Raw genomic sequence first — 17,753 nt, 5'->3', positions numbered from 1 at the left:
TGGACCTAATGGTCAGGGGTCCCTTTACCTTTAGCTTTACCTCCCAGGTTCTAGTCTAGCATTCTAACCACTGTACCACATCTGCAGCTTTGACTTGAGGCCTGGATAAGCAGAAGTGTCCAGCTGCGATGGCAAAGTCTCCATTGCAGTGAGCTTTCAGAGGGAACACGTTCCTTCCTTGCTTCCACCATCCCATCCCTTATACAGAGGTACCTCGGGTTAAGAACTTAATTCATTCTGGAGGTCCGTTCTTAACCTGAAACTGTTCTTAACCTGAGGTACCACTTTAGCTAATGGGGCCTCCCGCTGCACGATTTCTGTTCTTAAAGTTCTTAACCCGAGGTACTATTTCTGGGTTAGTGGAGTCTGTAACCTGAAGCGTCTGTAACCCGAGGTACCACTGTAATGTTTGGAGGCTAAGCAGGCTTTGCTGTAGGTCTATTCAAAGCTCCGGTCACCTGCCTGCCTAACTCAGCTGTTCTTCGCAGCAAATTGCTGATTCTGTTCCTGTGTTTTGTCCTTCTGCCAGGTGGTGTACTTCACTGCTACGTTCCCATACCTCATGCTGGTAGTTCTGCTGATCAGGGGTGTCTCCCTTCCCGGGGCATCTAAAGGGATCCTCTTCTACCTTTACCCAGACCTCACTCGGCTCAGTGATCCCCAGGTAAGCTGAGAGAAGCAAAGAGAGGCTTCCTTATCCTCGTGTGTCCCTTTTGCAAATCTCTCTTATCCCCCACCCACCCACAACCTGCTTCCTTTATGTTTCTTTTTTCTCTGTCTCCTTTTAAGGATGCTTCCAGACAGGTGTGAGTTGTGGGATTGGTGCTCCTCATGTATGCAAGTTGTTTGCAGCACCTGCTGCATCACGGGCATCAAAATGGCAGCCTTTAACCCCCTCCCCCCCGTTTAACCTGGATTTATCCTCTCTGCAGAAAATCTCATTAGATTTTTTTTTTTTTTAATATAACCTTGCTGCCAATGACCCTTTTAGGAATATACCAATCTGCCTTATATGGAACCAAACAAAAAGCAGAGGGGTGTGTGTGTGTGTGACCCCAAGGTAACAAAAAAAGGCAAAGTTGCGGGAACCCGATTAAGAACGATGTTGCTATAAATACGTGGAACAATACAAGCCAAGGCCACTAAGTGCTAACAAACAAAGGCCGCTGTGTGAACGAAAACACTGCAATTTCCCAAACAATACAGAATATGTGGACAATGAAACAATTTTGCAAAGAAAACAGGAGGAGATCTCCAGGGCTGAACCTCCGTATTATTTTTTATTTCTTCAACAAATGGAGGATATGCATGGATGACAGCAATTAACCATCATTGCCTCAGTTTTTCTTTCTGGATTTTTCTCCTGCCCAAGGGAATCTCCTTGCTGCAAACCCTGTTGCAATTCTGTTATATGCTCCTGCGCAACAAAGGTGGTTGTGACTCCAAACACTGTGCCTCCCCAATGAAGACTCTTCATTCATCAAGCAGGGCTGAAAATCCAGCTTTTATGTATACAGCTCTACAAGCCCCCACCTCTACCATGGGACTCTCCCCACACTGCACCTCCTCTTCCCAGGCCATGCCACAACCCTCAGTATGGTGCCCATAGATGCCTTTGGTGGCAGTCACTTTTGTTTCTTAAAGGCAACGTTGTGCCACCTTTATGCTTTTTATAGGCCTTAGTGAGTGATAGCTTTTTTCGATGCTCAGGTGCTTAGAGTTTGCTGAGGGGCAACAACAAACGGTAAACGGATCTGGTGCATCTGTTCAGAAGCAGCTGCTGTAGCCTCTTTGGCCCCGCAAATGTTTCCCCCTCCTCGCCTCTCCTTTTCCCCTCAGTCACCAAAGCTCGTTCCACTTTGCCTGGCTGAAAAGTTCCACTTTGCCCAACTGCCCTCTTTTAATCTCTTCCAGACAAGTTCCTCCATGTCAAATCCCGGTTCCAGCTGAGCTGCTGTACCAGCCTTTTTGTGTGGAGGAGGTGTCTACAAAGGAGATTAAGGGGATGCCTGTCTGGGGGGGGGGTAAAGGTCAGCAAAACCCTTTGTAACCTCTTTAAACCCCTCCCAGGCCAGCCTAGAAGCTTTATTTTGACAGCATCAGTAGAGAAGTGCTATTCCTGGAGGATAAGGCAATCAATGGCTGCCAGCAATGATGGCTGTATTCTGCTTTCACGGCTGAAGGCCCACTCCTCAAAATTATTCTCTGAATTTCAAAGGAGAGATGGTTACCCAGACATTCTTTTCATGTTTCAATATTTTTCCAAAAATTCTCTGTAAACTTGTCCACTGTATTGGATTCCGACAGTTGAAAATTTTGCAATATTTGATAGTTCATGCAAAGGGATAGTGAGTATTTGGCAGTACTGATGGTGGATGGTGTAACACAGTTGTTTTCATAGAATCATAGAATCATAGAATCATAGAGTTGGAAGAGACCACAAGGGCCATCGAGTCCAACCCCCTGCCAAGCAGGAAACACCATCAGAGCACTCCTGACATATGGTTGTCAAGCCTCTGCTTAAAGACCTCCAAAGAAGGAGACTCCACCACACCCCTTGGCAGCAAATTCCACTGTCGAACAGCTCTTACTGTCAGGAAATTCTTCCGAATGTTTAGGTGGAATCTTCTTTCTTGTAGTTTGGATCCATTGCTCCGTGTCCGTTTCTCTGGAGCAGCAGAAAACAACCTTTCTCCCTCCTCTATGTGACATCCTTTTATATATTTGAACATGGCTATCATATCACCCCTTAACCTCCTCTTCTCCAGGCTAAACATGCCCAGCTCCCTTAGCCGTTCCTCATAAGGCATCGTTTCCAGGCCTTTGACCATTTTGGTTGCCCTCCTCTGGACACGTTCCAGTTTGTCAGTGTCCTTCTTGAATTGTGGTGCCCAGAACTGGACACAGTACTCCAGGTGTGGTCTGACCAGAGCAGAATACAGTGGCATTATTACTTCCCTTGATCTAGATGCTATACTCCTATTGATGCAGCCCAGAATTGCATTGGCTTTTTTAGCTGCCGCGTCACACTGTTGGCTCATGTCAAGTTTGTGGTCAACCAAGACTCCTAGATCCTTTCAAGCCTGTTACCTTCAGTGAGCACAGTGGTGGACCATTTTGTCACCCCCCTCTGGGATGACACCTGGGGCGGACCACCCCCACCGCCCCCCTTCCTACACCCCTGAGTGAGCACTTTCCAAGTCAACATGTGCCAAATACATGTCTGCTGCAACATTCTTGCACACCGCAGAGGATTTTAGGATATGTTCCAGGCTGCGTATTGCCTGCATTTGCACGTTGTTATTTCAGCTTAATCGGCTGAGATGTGGATGGGCATCATGCTCCCACATGCATCCCTTTGCTGTCACTGTGATCTTTCCTTTGCACCAACCAGGAAAGGTTCCTTCAGCCACAGTTTCCTGTAACATGCAGATGGAGAAACTAGGGCAAATGGCTTCTAAGCAAAGCAGAATATGAAACCATGTTTAAAGTGGGCTTGCAGATATTGGTTTATTTGGCAGCCATTCGCTATAATTCTGGGTTCAAATGTAATGAAAAGCTGTAGTTAATTATGGCTTCCTGGCTTATATAATACTTCCAACTTTTTCCAATGCAAAACCGGAACGCATGTGTTAGAGATATAGGTTGGTTGCTCAAGAACAATCAGGCAATATGCTGCAATAGTCTGTGTTACAGCTTTCTTATCGGTGATAAAAACCTTTGGAAAGCAGAGCACCTCTATTCCGTGTCTTGCTCATTCACTGGCAGAATCTGAGAGTGGGCGGTCCTTAAACCTTCCCCAGCAGAGTAGTTTCTTGATGGCCAGTCTGTGCCTCCCCTCTCTGCATGGAAGCCTACTGTGCAAGGAAGGCGTGGGTAACGGGGGACCTCTCTCCTCCCCGCTTTGCTCAGGCAAGGTGTCCTGGCACCGCCTCCGAGCCTTGCATCTCCTCTCCACTGGAGGCGTGGCTACCCTCCTCCGCTGAGGAAATGCTGCTTCCCACAATCTTTGGGGGCTCTTTGTAATCCATTTGGATTTTCCCCTCTCACCCCTGAGCCAATGGCAGTCCCTGACAGCATGTCTTTGGGATATGCTTCCAGGTGAGTCACGTGAACTGCACCTTGCTCCTGCCCTGAAAAATGTGCTATTTTGGAAGGGGTGGGGTGAGATTGTGGCCCCGGGAAAAGTGCCATGCTTTTTCATGAAACCACTGTAAACACCTGGGATTCACCACACAAACAGTTTTTTAATCAGAGCGAAAGTGGCTTTGTGGAAACCACATCAAATCACAGTATTTCAGAAGAAGCCAGAGGATTGAGAGTAATTGTGGATAACGTCATGTGTACATGGATTCGAAGGCTGGCGTGAAAATGGACTAAAGCCAGACGAAAGGCTAATGTGTACAAACCTTAAGTGACAGGGAGACCTCACTTGACACAACAGCAAGCATATCAGTTTTCCTTTTTGTTACCTACTTAATTTTACTGTTAGGGAAGGGGGACAGAAAAGGATTTTCTTTTGGGGAGATAAATTGCCTCTTGAAACTGTAGGCTGAGGTATTTTCTCTAGTGGAGTTATTCACAAACAAGTCCCATCCACTGGCTTTCAAGTGGCAAAGCTTCCTTGAGGTGATGCTCATTCTACTTTGCTATGTTTTTTCTGTTGCTTACAGGTCTGGATGGATGCAGGTACTCAGATCTTCTTCTCTTATGCCATTTGTCTGGGATGCCTGACAGCTCTGGGCAGCTACAACAAGTATCATAACAACTGCTTCAGGTAACTGAATGTGAGTCCACCATGCAAAGTCCTGCCCTTTTCACTTGTTGTTTTCTTTCTGAACCTTCAGTATACTTTCTGCATAGCAGCAGAACTTTACTGGATTAAAATAATCCCTGCTCTGATCCTGTGTGTTGTGTTTCTCAAATTGCCTGTCTTTTCCAAATGAGTTTTAAAATTTGTTCGTTTTCCGGAAACTAAAAGGTGAGCCATCTGTTACAAGAAACACAAGGCTTCTACCAAAAATGGATCTTCCATATCAAGTTGTCCCCTTCCAGCCCTCTGTAAAATGTAGCAAAATTTAACCCACTTTTTCACATTGGTTGGTTCCACACTACTAACATAATCTGGAATTGCCATCCTTCACTCACTCACTCACTCACTCACTCACTCACTTTTTACAGAAAATCCAGACAATGTCATTGCCAGCATTTAATTCTCCCCTTCTCATCCTGTGTCACCCCCCCGACCTAATTTGTGACAAATCTTTAATTTACATTTTAAATGTAAAAGAAAATTGTCACTGGCAAAAAGTGAATTGAGGTTCTTAGGAGTTACTGTGCCTTTAGTTACAAGCTTACTCCTTGCATCTTCTCCCTCCTCTGTTCCTTCCTATTTCTTGTGGCAGCAACTACACAGTTAAAACATCTAATAATAATTGTGAAGGAATAAATGAGACAGAAACTGCAAAGAGTAAGCTACTAATTAAAAGCACAGTAACCCTGAAAAACTTCAACACACTTTGCCAGCTATAGCTGTCTTTTAAATTTAAAATGTAAATTACTATTTTTTAAACCGTATTGCACTCATCCTGTTCCCTGCATGGGGTAGAGATGCGGCCTTAATTACAAAAAAGAAAAAAAAGATAGAAAACCAGTAATTAAATCTGCTTTCCCTTCCACCAGGTAGAACAGCAAATGAGAAACTAAGCTGCAATTAAGAGGCTATTCATCAGCAACTGATTGATTAATAATTCATGCAATTAATTTAGTGATTTCCCTAAGATGGACACATCTTCATTTGATTACTTCAGTCTTGTTGGCTGTTGGTGGTGCTTCTCATTTGATTGGCTGTCCGTCTTTATAAATGTTTCATTCTCACTAGATGTATGGTTGTTTTGTTGCTCTGATATTCGCCTGTTCTTCCTAGGGACTGCATTGCTCTGTGTTTTTTGAACAGTGGGACAAGTTTTGTGGCTGGTGTTGCAATCTTTTCCATCTTGGGCTTTATGGCACAGGAGCAGGGAGTGCCTATTTCTGAGGTAGCTGAGTCAGGTGAGTGGTTTCTGCAGAAAAGTACTGTAGCATTATGATCATCAGCATCCTAGAATGCTGTATGTGACTGCACTTTTGGGGGGCGGGGGCAACGTGCCTTGATTCTATAAAGGGAGAGTCAAATCAGACTGGGAGGCCTTTTCTCTCCCCCCTTCCCCCTTCTCTTGTAGCAGTGCCCACAGCCAGTGTGGTGTAGTGGTTAAGAGCGGTAGTCTTGCAATCTGGTGAACCGGGTTCGCGTCTCCGCTCCTCCACATGCAGCTGCTGGGTGACCTTGGGCCAGTTACACTTCTTTGAAGTCTCTCAGCCCCACTCACCTCACAGAGTGTTTGTTGTGGGGGAGGAAGGGAAAGGAGAATGTTAGCCGCTTTGAGACTCCTTAAAGGGAGTGAAAGGCGGGATATCAAATCCAAACTCTTCTTCTTCTACTACTTGCTGCTGAAGATGGTACCCAACACTTTAGCAGCCTTGTTTCTTTATTAATACTGTGCATGGCAGTGCAGCAAAGATCCAGGAAAGAGGCTGGACTTCCCTGCCCTATAAATATAATTTGGCGAATGTGGCTTACATTTTGTCATTGTTCTCACTGCCTGCTGGGTGTTCATAACACCTCTTCGCAAAACTCTCTGATTCCAGCACATCTCACTTAGCCACTTTCTCTCGACAGGGCCTGGCTTGGCGTTCATTGCATACCCACGAGCTGTCGTCATGCTGCCTTTCTCACCACTATGGGCCTGCTTCTTCTTCATCATGGTGGTTCTGCTGGGACTGGACAGCCAGGTAACAATGCCTTGAGTGGGTAGGTTCAGCCAAGAACTTAACCTCTCGCCTGGGAGGCAGAAGACAGCTTGCTTCTTTTGCTGTGGGTGATAAACAACAACTTCACATTGAGGAAAAGGACAGACCTAACAGGGCATGAAATACATTTTTTCCTACCTGATTAGACTTGTCTTGGTGTGCTTACCCAACTCATCATCTGCCGGGGAAGGTGCAGGAGGCTGGAATCTTGTTGTCTGAAGGAGAACTTTTAATGTTACCTTCAATTAATTCATTGCTTGTTGAAGGTTAGGCTCATGTTGGTTAGGCTCAGGACTGGAATCAAGCTTTGGGAACCCGGTCTGCTCACGTCTTAAGGTGTGGCAAGTATTAGAAGCCCTCAAATTCTTCTCCAGCTCAGAACTGCTAGGGCCATGTTATGCTCAATACTTTGTGGATAACTTGTTGAGTTGAATGATAAGGGAGGGTCTAAATTGGGTGATTTTCGGTGATAGGAAATTGCTGATGGGTGCCTAAATTATCTCCCTAGTTTGTCTGTGTGGAGAGCCTGGTGACGGCCCTAGTTGACATGTATCCTGGAATCTTCCGGAAAAAGAACCGCAGAGAAATGCTAATCCTTATTGTGTCCATCCTCTCCTTCCTCGTGGGACTGGTCATGATCACAGAGGTATCGGAACTTACATTTCCTTTGCTTATATAACTTCTGCATAGAAAGGGAGGGAAAGAGGGTTTGCTGTTGTTGCAAATACAACATACTCTTTTTAGCCTCATGGGTGCCAGTGGCACTAAAATGAACAAATTGCTCTACTTCCCCCTCAAGACATCCCTCTCGTAAGGAAATGGAAGTCATCTCAGAGGACCCTGTGGTCTCCCACTTCATAATGGGAGGAGTGCCCTGTTAAGGCAAGGAGCTGCCAGGGAGACTCAAACAGGATTTGAGCAGGGGTGGGAAACCTTTGACGCTTGAGATGTTGCTGGACTACAGTTCCCATCATCCTTCACCACTGGCAATGCTTGCAGAGGCTGAGAGGAGTTTAAGTATCTGGAGAGCCAAAGGTTCACCACCCCTGGATGAAGAGGCAACAAATTGGGGCTCTGCCTTTAACTGATCACCAGCACTTTATCAGTTGGTTTGAGTAATCAATCAACACTGCAGCCTGGGTTTCCATAGACAGCCAACTATCTAATCAAATGCAGCATAGGAGCCAATTCCTAGGGGCCAAGGGGTGTTTGCCCCCACCAATAAAATATTTGAGGAGGCTGCCCCCCCAGTTGAGGGGGATTGCCATTCAAATGGTTGCATGCACCATGTCATGTGATCAATTATGCTTGGTGGGTCTTACCTGCCCCCCCATATTTTATTCAAGTTGGCACCCCTGAAAGGTTGGCACCCCTGAAAGGTAGCCATATTAAGAAAGTATGCTACTATCTGCTAGAAAATGTATCATCACAGTTGAGTTCCTTGTTATGATAGATATTCCCCTCCTAATGCTGGTTAATTTTGAAGATTTAAGAAAAACATACAATAATCAGCACCTTTCATGAAATATATAAAAAACTGTGACTTTGCTGCCTTGGTTGTGCATAAATTGTTCTCTTTTGATTTATGCACATTGCTTGGAAACATCAACAATTAATAACCACAAATTTAACAGCAAACAATCCAGAACAGAAAGCATAATGGAAGGACTAAAATATTATTTGCTGAGATACAGGTCTAATAATGCAGGTCTTCTGGAAAACAGGACTTACATCTTCATGCTCAAGCCTACCTTTTCTTAGACTTCTGATATCAATGTCTAGAAACTATGTGAAAGTGTGTGAACCGCAGGTCCACTGTTGTGTTGTGAATTATCAGGAATTGCGTCCCTGGTCATGCCCTATGGCAGGAGTGGGAAACCTCAGGCCTGGGGGCTGAATATAACCCTCTAAGCCTCCTCTAGCTGACCTTCAGGACCAGGCCACGAACCGGCTTCACCTCTCACTGTTCCTGCCTTGTGCTCCCCTTGAGTGGTTTTGCCTGGCTGGGTGTTGTCCTTGAGCTCTGACAATGCCTCTTGCTTGCCTGAATGGAGGAGAGAGAGGGGTGTCTGAGAAACTAGCTCACTGCACAAGACTAACGTTTACATTAATTGCTCTGCCCACTTTTGCCCTGCTTGCCACTGGCACGTGGCCCTTGGAAGTTGGCCCCAAAGAGAATGTGGCCCTTAGACTGAAATAAGTTACCACCCACCCACCCACCTACCCTATGGGCTTCTGAAGGCTGATAAGTTGCCTTTTGGATGGAGATGAACAGCTGCCACCCAGTGCATGGACATCTGTGCAGCGGAGCTCCCTCTTTTCCAGCTTTCTACAGAGGCATGAAATGACACAAGAGTTTTTGCAGCTCGTCCTCCTGGATACCTTAGATTCCTAGTTTCTCGCCATGTGGAGGCTTAAATATAGGCCTGCTGCATACTTCTGCATTCCCAGACTATAACTTATCGTCTCTTTTCTGTCTCGTGGTAACAAGAGGCTGAAAGGAGAACATTGCTAAGATTGCATTCCAGAGACATTGGCTTTCCATCATGATGTGGCGTATTTAAGGAATAGTCCCTGGGGCTGGACTTTTACGATAAATTACTTATTATCCATCTTGGACCCCACTCCCCATAACATGCACACCAGTTGCTGTGTGGAGTACTTAACATTAAATAGTGCAATATATATAAACAGCCAGTAGGGCCTATGTTATGCTACTACTTATTATTATTATATGACCTTCGCAGAGAGGGGAATTCAGAGTTGATACTGGAGCAACAGTGGTTTCCCCTAAATTCAGATATTTTTTGGCAGCAGCGAAGAAGGAAAAAGCAACAACAGGAATCTGGAGGGAGCAGATGGAGCCCACTGCCAATATAAGATACATTGACAGGATCTCCAAATACCAAATAATGGCCCAGTGGATGATAAATATCTCTGCTTAATAAGCCAAGATGTGGACCATTGTAGAATCATAGAATTGTAGTGTTGGAAGGGACCCCGTGGGTCATCTGGTCCAACTCCCTGAAATGCAGGAATCCTGTCCATAGCTGTCCCTGGATGGGCTTGAACCACCAAACTTCTGGTTAACTGAAGGTTGCACTGACCCCTTGCACCACAGGCTCTTTTTGCAGTCACTTTGATTTTCCCTTTGCATGAGTAAGCCAGGATGCAGTTAACCATAGTTTCCCATTGTGTCTGAACTGGAAACTATGGTCAATGGCTTCCAAACAAGCCGGAATCTGGTAGCCAATTTTAAACCATGGCTTCATGTTCTGATTTTGTTTGGATGCCATTACCCATTGTTTGATGTAATTTTTGTCTATCCACATGTGTAAAGGGAGACTGTATTGAAATGCCAAGTTGAGATGAGATAATTTCCCAAACTGATATTTGGAGAGGAGGTTTCTAGATAAAAGAAAGTTATACTATACAGTGGTACCTTGGTTCTTGAACTTAATCCGTTCTGGGAGTCTGTTCGACCCCCGAAACTGTTCAAAAACCGAGGTGCAGCTTCCGATTGGCTGCAGGAGCTCCCTGCACTCAGGCGGAAGCTGCGTCGGATGTTTGGATTCTGAAAAACGTTCGCAAACCAGAACACTTACTTCTGGGTTCGGGAGCTGATTTGCTCGGGAGCCAAGCTCTTCGTGTAGCAAGGTACCACTGTATTGAAGATCAGATCAGTAGAAAGCTATACTAGATCAATATTAGACTATTAGATCAATATTAGAAGAATTCATGCTGTCACTGGTTGCTTGTGAAGAGAAGCTCTGTGCACTAACTACAACCCTTGGCTTTCTCTCCTCTCTCTCCTTCTTTCTGCATCCTTAACTCCGCTTCTTAGGGTGGGATGTATGTCTTCCAGCTGTTTGACTACTATGCTGCTAGTGGGATGTGCCTGCTCTTTGTCGCCATTTTTGAAACCCTGTGCATTGGATGGGTATATGGTAAGTGCAAATGCGATGGGAAAACATGCCACTGTTTTAAGAGCACATCTCTATTGTTTCTGAAGCAGGCATTAAAACCACCAGACGAGGGGCTTCCCAAGATGTCATTTTTAACACACATTAATGATTTGTGCTCACAATACTAATAGGGTGGTTGGAAGTGATGCCTCTTTCAATATCGTTTCTACCCGCAAAGGTTTTGAGGTGGTGGTCGCATCGCTTCATTTGCAATCAGTACACATCTCATAACTTCCTGCTGAAATCTCATAACTTTTTATATCACAAGTGCCCTGGTTTACAGTGGTACCTCGGGTTAAGTACTTAATTCGTTCTGGAGGTCCGTTCTTAACCTGAAACTGTTCTTAACCTGAAGCACCACTTTAGCTAATGGGGCCTCCTGCTGCCACTGCACCGCCGGAGCACGATTTCTGTTCTCATCCTGAAGCAAAGTTCTTAACCCGAGACACTATTTCTGGGTTAGCGGAGTCTGTAACCTGAAGCATATGTAACCTGAAGCATATGTAACCCGAGGTACCACTGTATTTTCGTCCTGCTTTTGTTGCACTGTAGCCCCTCCAGATAGCAACAACGTGGGAGGATCGGTCAAACATTGCAGAACAATGCTAAAACACTAGTGCACTATTATTTTTAAAGTTTGACGTCTTACTATGTTTTTATATTTTGCTGGAAGCTGCCCAGAGTGGATGGAGAAAGCTAGACAGATGGGCGTGGTATAATAATAATAATAATAATAATAATAATAATAATAATAATGTCAAGAGCATGTTGCAGAATATACCTGCAATAATACTGAAGAGGCCTTAGAAAAACTCCTAGTGAATGAGGCACCTTGATGTCACTTCTCTGGCCTACCCTATATTGCCTTACTGGCCAGAGAAGTTGCCAGTCATTGCTTTGATACCTTAAACAGGTGCTGCTAGCCTTTCCTTCTCCCCACCATATGTTTCTAGCAGACTGCTTTCCCTCCTCTTTTTGCTTTTCACAGGCGCTGACCGTTTCTATGATAACATCGAAGACATGATTGGCTACCGGCCATGGGCTGTCATCAAATACTGTTGGCTATTCATCACTCCAGCTGTCTGCGTGGTGAGTTAGACATCCCAGTCATTTGATCAGGAGGCACAACAGGAAAGAGTGTACTTGGGCAAAGGGGCAGTGGGCAGTGATTTTCCAAAATGGGGGTACAGATAGTCTTTATTCTTGCTGTACTGTACTGCAGGTGGGACGCGGGTGGCGCTGTGGGTAAAACCACAGTGCCTAGGACTTGCCAATCATATGGTCGGCGGTTCGAATCCCTGCGGCGGGGTGAGCTCCTGTCTTTCGGTCCCAGCTCCTGCCCACCTAGCAGTTCAAAAGCACCCTTAAAGTGCAAGTAGATAAATAGGTACCGCTTTATAGCGGGAAGGTAAACGGCGTTCCGTGCGCTGCGCTGGTGCAGGCTCGCCAGAGCAGCGATGTCACACTGGCCACGTGTCTGTGGACAGTGCCGGCTCCCGGCCTCTAGAGTGAGATGAACGCACAACCCTAGAGTCTGACAAGACTGGCCCGTACAGGCAGGGGTACCTTTACCTTTACTGTACTGCAGTGTGTGGTTCCTCAAGGAACTGGGGGATAATGATAGGATTCTGCATAAGTGGAAACAGACAGAATCCAGAAGAAGTTCAGGATGCCTAAACCCAAAACTGGATGCAGGTTGGTTCATGTCCTGTAGTTCAACATCCTGACAGTTATGGGATTGGCCCTTTCCCACGTCTAATGTTACATGTTTGTGCTGGAGTTATAATAGTTTAATTCTGATGGAGGTGGGTAATAAATGGGGCAGAAGTTGATAGACAGGTTCTGTTACCCAAAATGCAATGTGTGGTCAAATATTGCATTGTGGGTAATTGGCCATGGCAGGTGACTGTAGCGGATCGGAATCAAAAGTGCTGCCACTCACCAGAAGAAAATGGGCCCTTCTGACTACACCAACCCCTGACAACGGGCCTGGGAAGATATTTGATTGTGGATCACCAAGGCCCACCTATACTATTGGGCAGAGTTCCAGCTAATTTTTGGGTGCCAGGCGGCTAATTTTTGGGTGTCAAGAAAAGGCAACAAATGCTTCGTTATTTAATGGATGGTGATAATGATACATCTGCTGCTATGGGAGAGGTGTCTGTGAGATTATTCTTTTTTGCCTCAGATGCCAAAATAGCTTGGCCAGCCATGAATATTATGAGTGGGGAAGTGGGGAGTGGCATTTGCTGCTTTGCCTCAGGCAGCAAAACATATTGGGCTGCCCCTCCACATCTCACCTAATTCGGCCCTGATGGTATCTATTTGCTGTGGATAGCCAACAAGATATGGTTGGGCTCTGAGACTCTTCTTCCCCAGCCAGCGGTAGTTCAACAACATCTGGAAACGAACCACATTGCCTACCTCTCCTACTGTGTGTGTATATGCAGTGTGTGTGTGTGTGTGTGTGTGTGTGTGTGTGTGTGTGTTGGGTCATCAGGAGAAGTACTTCCTTGGCCAGAACTCAGAAATCTTGGTCAGGGAGGTTCTCATTGTCTCAAGGCCATTTTGCTCTGGCCATAAAGTGAGCAACATGAATTAGGTACAGATGGTGTGCTTAACCCTTCCTCCCCTCCTCTCCCCAGGCTACATTTCTCTTTTCTCTCATTAAATACACCCCACTGACATACAACAAGAAATACGTGTACCCATGGTGGGGAGACACGGTGGGCTGGCTGCTGGGACTCTCATCCATGATCTGCATCCCTCTCTGGATTGTCTATAAGCTTTCCACCATCAAGGGCTCCCTGAGAGAGGTGAGGTTGTTGTTGTTGTGTTTAAGAATTGGACTTTGAGAGGCTGCTTGGGCGAGGGAGGCTTGCTGGTTACTCAGCCTATTGACGCGATGCACTTTGGAGGCCGGCTTGTTGTGTTGCAAAAGTAATTAACGGGGACATTGCACTAATTTTTGCCAAGGATCATTCAGTTACTGGCAAGAGGAGTTCGTGGCTTTATCGAGCTCAGCTTGGCTCGAGGGCTAGGCAGATGAAAACTGCCTTCCTGTGAGCTTGTTATTGACTGCACAGCATTTTTAAAATGTCACCATTTGAGAGCTTCGCTTTGCAGTGCTCTCTGGCTCCCTTCCTTCCCCTCCTCCTCTGCTTATCGACTTCCAGACAAAACACTTCATGTATTTCCTGTGTGATCTTTTAAATTTGTTTCCCACTATTCAGAGCTGTTGAAGAAGTTGCAGTATCATGAATGCCGTGTGGGGTGATGCCACCCCCCCGGTAGTTGGAGCTGTGCCTTCTTAAAGCCATTTCAAGTTTCTTTCTCTACCCCCCAAATAATTCATAGCATTTCAAAAGCCTTATTCAGTATTAAATTACACAATACAGCAGTATTCTCAGCCCATGCTGCTTTGTTTTATTTCTTCTTTTCTAGATGTTATGATTCCTAGTAATGGTGATTGATTGATTAATAAATGTTGATTATATGTTGATATTTCTTGACTTTATTTCAGTACCATTCCTAATAATTTGGAATGGCGTTCTTAATTATGGGACCTGATATAGACAAACTAACAGCGTATGTGCAGGAAAGGAGATTGGGCAAAAAATCCAAAGGGTTCCCCCCCACCATTTGGCATGACTTTATCACCTATGCAACACTGAATGAGCACGGGCACAGAACACTACCACCACACAGAGTTCTTTGGAATGATACTTTTATTTGATAAAAATGTCAAGTTTCACTTGTTTCATTTTTTAATTGCTTTACTTTTAATTTCTGCAGGGCAGGGGGAGGCTGGAGGAGGAGGAGGGCTTTTTTGTTTCTTCTGAATTAAAAAATAATAATAAAAAGTTGGAGAAGAAGTTGGAGTCGGTGACAACTTTATAAGCTCATCAGGGGGTTAATGATCTCGATTGACCAGTAGCCTGACTTAGGATAGAGCAGCTTCTAGTGTGTGTGTGTGTGTCTACAGAGTGACACTTTGATTGCTTAGAGCATGGGTAGGCAAACTAAGGCCCGGGGGCTGGATCCGGACCAACCACCTTCTAAATCTGGCCTGTGGACAGTCCGGGAATCAGCATGTTTTTACATGAGTATAATATGTCCTTTTATTTAAAATGCATCTCTGGGTTATTTGTGGGACATAGGAATTTGTTCATTATTATTTTTTCAAAATATAGTCCGGCCCCCAATAAGGTCTGAGGGACAGTAGACCAGCCCCCTGCTGAGAAAGTTTGTTGACCCCTGGCTTAGAGGAATAATATTCCTTCCACTTTCTCTTCTTCCCACTTTGTTTTTCAGAGATTCCATCAACTCGTCTGTCCAGATGAAGACTTGCCCCAAGGCATGTGCCCAAGACAATCTTTTCCAGCCTCCAAAACTAGGCTCCTGATGCTGACTGAGTTGGATTCTCACTGTTAGAGGGAAGCAAGCCCCTTCTGCACTGGACAATCCTGGACTTTGCCTGTGGCCAAGGAGAGAGGGACCCAGGAGCTGATTTCCCTTTCCCCCCTTCCAAAGGATTCGTGGTGGCTGCTAGGGAAAGAGAGTTCTCCCAAGACGTTGTGGTGGAAGCTGATTCAGCTTTGTCTTTTCTCTGGGGGCACAACCACAGGAGATGGTTCAAACCAAAATGTTCCTCCTGTGAGATCTTCAAAGAGTAGGACTGGAAGGACAGAAGCCTGGGATGGAAATACTTAACACCGTCACAGAAGCATTTTATCTTGCATGGGTTTTAGGGAGCTTCCCATTCCATCTATAAAATCATTGTTCTTTCCACATATTTGTGATGTGCATTATTGTCTATTAAAGTGGGTTTTGATCTGCTGCTCAAGGCTTAGCTCCTGCTCCATTTCCAACTTGTAGGGACATATGGCTTGGGACAGAAGTACAGTGTTCCAGTATTGACCTTTTACCTTTTTGCAGTAGGATTTTGTCCCCTTACCCTTTTTTCTTTAAGGCCCAAACTGTGTACAGCATCAACAGGAGCTCCTTTCCTCATGGGCTGAAAGTAGTTCTTTTGGGAGGTGGAAGCAGTCATCATAACCATGGCAGGGAGGTGTGATTTTAAAATATCCAATGGTCCCATTTCTTCTGACCCCCAACAGCTGCTGCAGTTATTACTATTACAGTCATACCTTAGTTTTCGAACAGAATGCGTTCCGGAAGTCCGTTTGACTTCCAAAATGTTTGGAAACCAAGGTGCGGCTTCCGATTGACTGTAGGAGTGTCCTGCAGCCAATCAGAAGCTGTGCTGGATATTCAGCTTCTGAGGCAAAGTTCGCAAACCAGAACACCTACTTCCGGGTTTGCGACGTTCGAGTTTCAAGTTGTTTGTGAACTAAGCTGTTTGAAAACCATGGTACGACTGTATTACTATTACTATTCTTATTATCTCTCCCCCCAATAATATTTATTAAGTTTCATACAATCAATAAAACAAAAATAAGATTTTTTTTTAAAAAAATTAAAATAAGACAAATATAACAAATAATAACCAAGGATACAGCCACGTATACATATACAATAAGAATTTATTAATTAGTCAAACTTCCAACTTCATAAACATATTACTTGACTTCCTCTAATCTCTTCCATCTGAATTTCCTTGTAATTGAATGTAACAGTTTTCCAATTCATTATTCAAAAAACAATATTCCAATTATAATCAAATTTCTTAACTTTTCTTAACATTCTATTTCTCATTTATTTATTTAATCCTAGGCCTATTTGGTACTTTCAAGTAATTACTAATCTTTAATGTTACAATATTTATTCAAATAATCTTTAAATTTCTTCCAATCATCTTGATATTCCTCTTCTTTCTATTATCTCTGCATGTTCGTTGCTTACATGCAATGATCCTCACTTGTAGCTTGACCCTTAAGGCCTTTTGCAAGAAAGCATGAAAAGAGCTTGGCTAGGAAAGTCCTCTTCAATTCCCCCCTCTCTGGCAGCGCAGACAAATAGGAACTGCTCTGGGTGTCCCCTGTCTGTGCTGAGTCCTTTCCAGGGTCAGACTGAGGTAGGAGAACTGGGAGTGTAAGTGACACCTTTTTGTTGTTGTTTTTAGTAAGATGATGAATGGATGAATAAATGCCAGCAGAGCTTTGAAACTAAAAAAGAAAAAGAAAAAAGGGCAAATGGACCACTAGAGGCATGGAGTGGTGGAAAGAGAGCAACACAGCTGTGTTAATATTGTGCAGGTGTGCTGGGCCAGACATTAGTTGCACTCCTGCACAGTCCTGACCCAGACACCTCAGTTTCTCTGATTAGAGATGGAGGAAGAATTGGATTCAGTTTACATTTAGAGATAAACTTTCCTAATTCACACTTTCCAAAACTATGTGCAAACTGAAACAGCCATACTTTGAAATTCACACTTACCTGAATTTTGCAATGCAGCCAAATAATGTGTACATAAACATGTGTGCATGAAAATGCACATATATGAGAGAGAGAGAGAGAGAGAGAGAGAGAGAGCGCGCTAATTATTACTATCACTTAAATCACAGTTTTGGTGCCAAAGGCAACAAAGAAAGAGGTGCTGGTACTCTACTGATTGGTGCTATCACAAAAAAGCACTGTATAAATTTGCCACTCTATTGGGAAAGAAAGTGACCAGGTGATTTGGGTGACTAATTAGTCTCCTATCCAGGCATTAACTGTTGATGGGCAATGTCAAGGCCCTGACTCTCCAAATGATCTCACCACATCCATAGGCAAGGATGTTTTCTGCATAATGTCTTTCCTTCCATAGCATTTGGTAATCCCTATTCCTCCTCTTGCTTACCTATTGGGACTTTTGTTACTCATTTTAAAGAACACTATTAGCTTCTATCACCAAGACTCCTAGATGCAAAATTGCACACAAACCTGTGCATATTAGGATAAATTCCCACTAAAATGCTCATGAATTTTAGGGAG

The 17,753-nt window shown here is 44.5% G+C and overlaps 1 protein-coding gene across 2 annotated transcripts in view; it reads left to right on the top strand.

Annotated features, from left to right (window-relative positions):
* Positions 1-15,605, top strand: part of SLC6A13 (solute carrier family 6 member 13) — a 47,604-nt gene extending 31,999 nt beyond the window's left edge. For both annotated transcript variants that reach the window (XM_082240533.1, XM_082240534.1), the window contains exons 7-15: positions 530-664; positions 4,674-4,777; positions 5,927-6,051; positions 6,719-6,831; positions 7,358-7,495; positions 10,694-10,796; positions 11,803-11,903; positions 13,460-13,630; positions 15,129-15,605. In XM_082240533.1, the coding sequence (XP_082096659.1) occupies positions 530-664; positions 4,674-4,777; positions 5,927-6,051; positions 6,719-6,831; positions 7,358-7,495; positions 10,694-10,796; positions 11,803-11,903; positions 13,460-13,630; positions 15,129-15,248 (1,110 nt within the window). In that variant the 3' untranslated portion in view covers positions 15,249-15,605. The remainder of the gene's footprint in view (positions 1-529; positions 665-4,673; positions 4,778-5,926; positions 6,052-6,718; positions 6,832-7,357; positions 7,496-10,693; positions 10,797-11,802; positions 11,904-13,459; positions 13,631-15,128) is intronic.
* The last annotated feature ends 2,148 nt before the right edge of the window (positions 15,606-17,753 follow it).

This window comes from Podarcis vaucheri, assembly GCF_965113315.1.
Source record: "Podarcis vaucheri genome assembly, chromosome: 10".
NCBI classification, from domain to species: domain Eukaryota; kingdom Metazoa; phylum Chordata; class Lepidosauria; order Squamata; family Lacertidae; genus Podarcis; species Podarcis vaucheri.
Note: the sequence above shows the minus strand (reverse complement) of the source record. Positions and strands in the feature narration are given on the sequence as shown.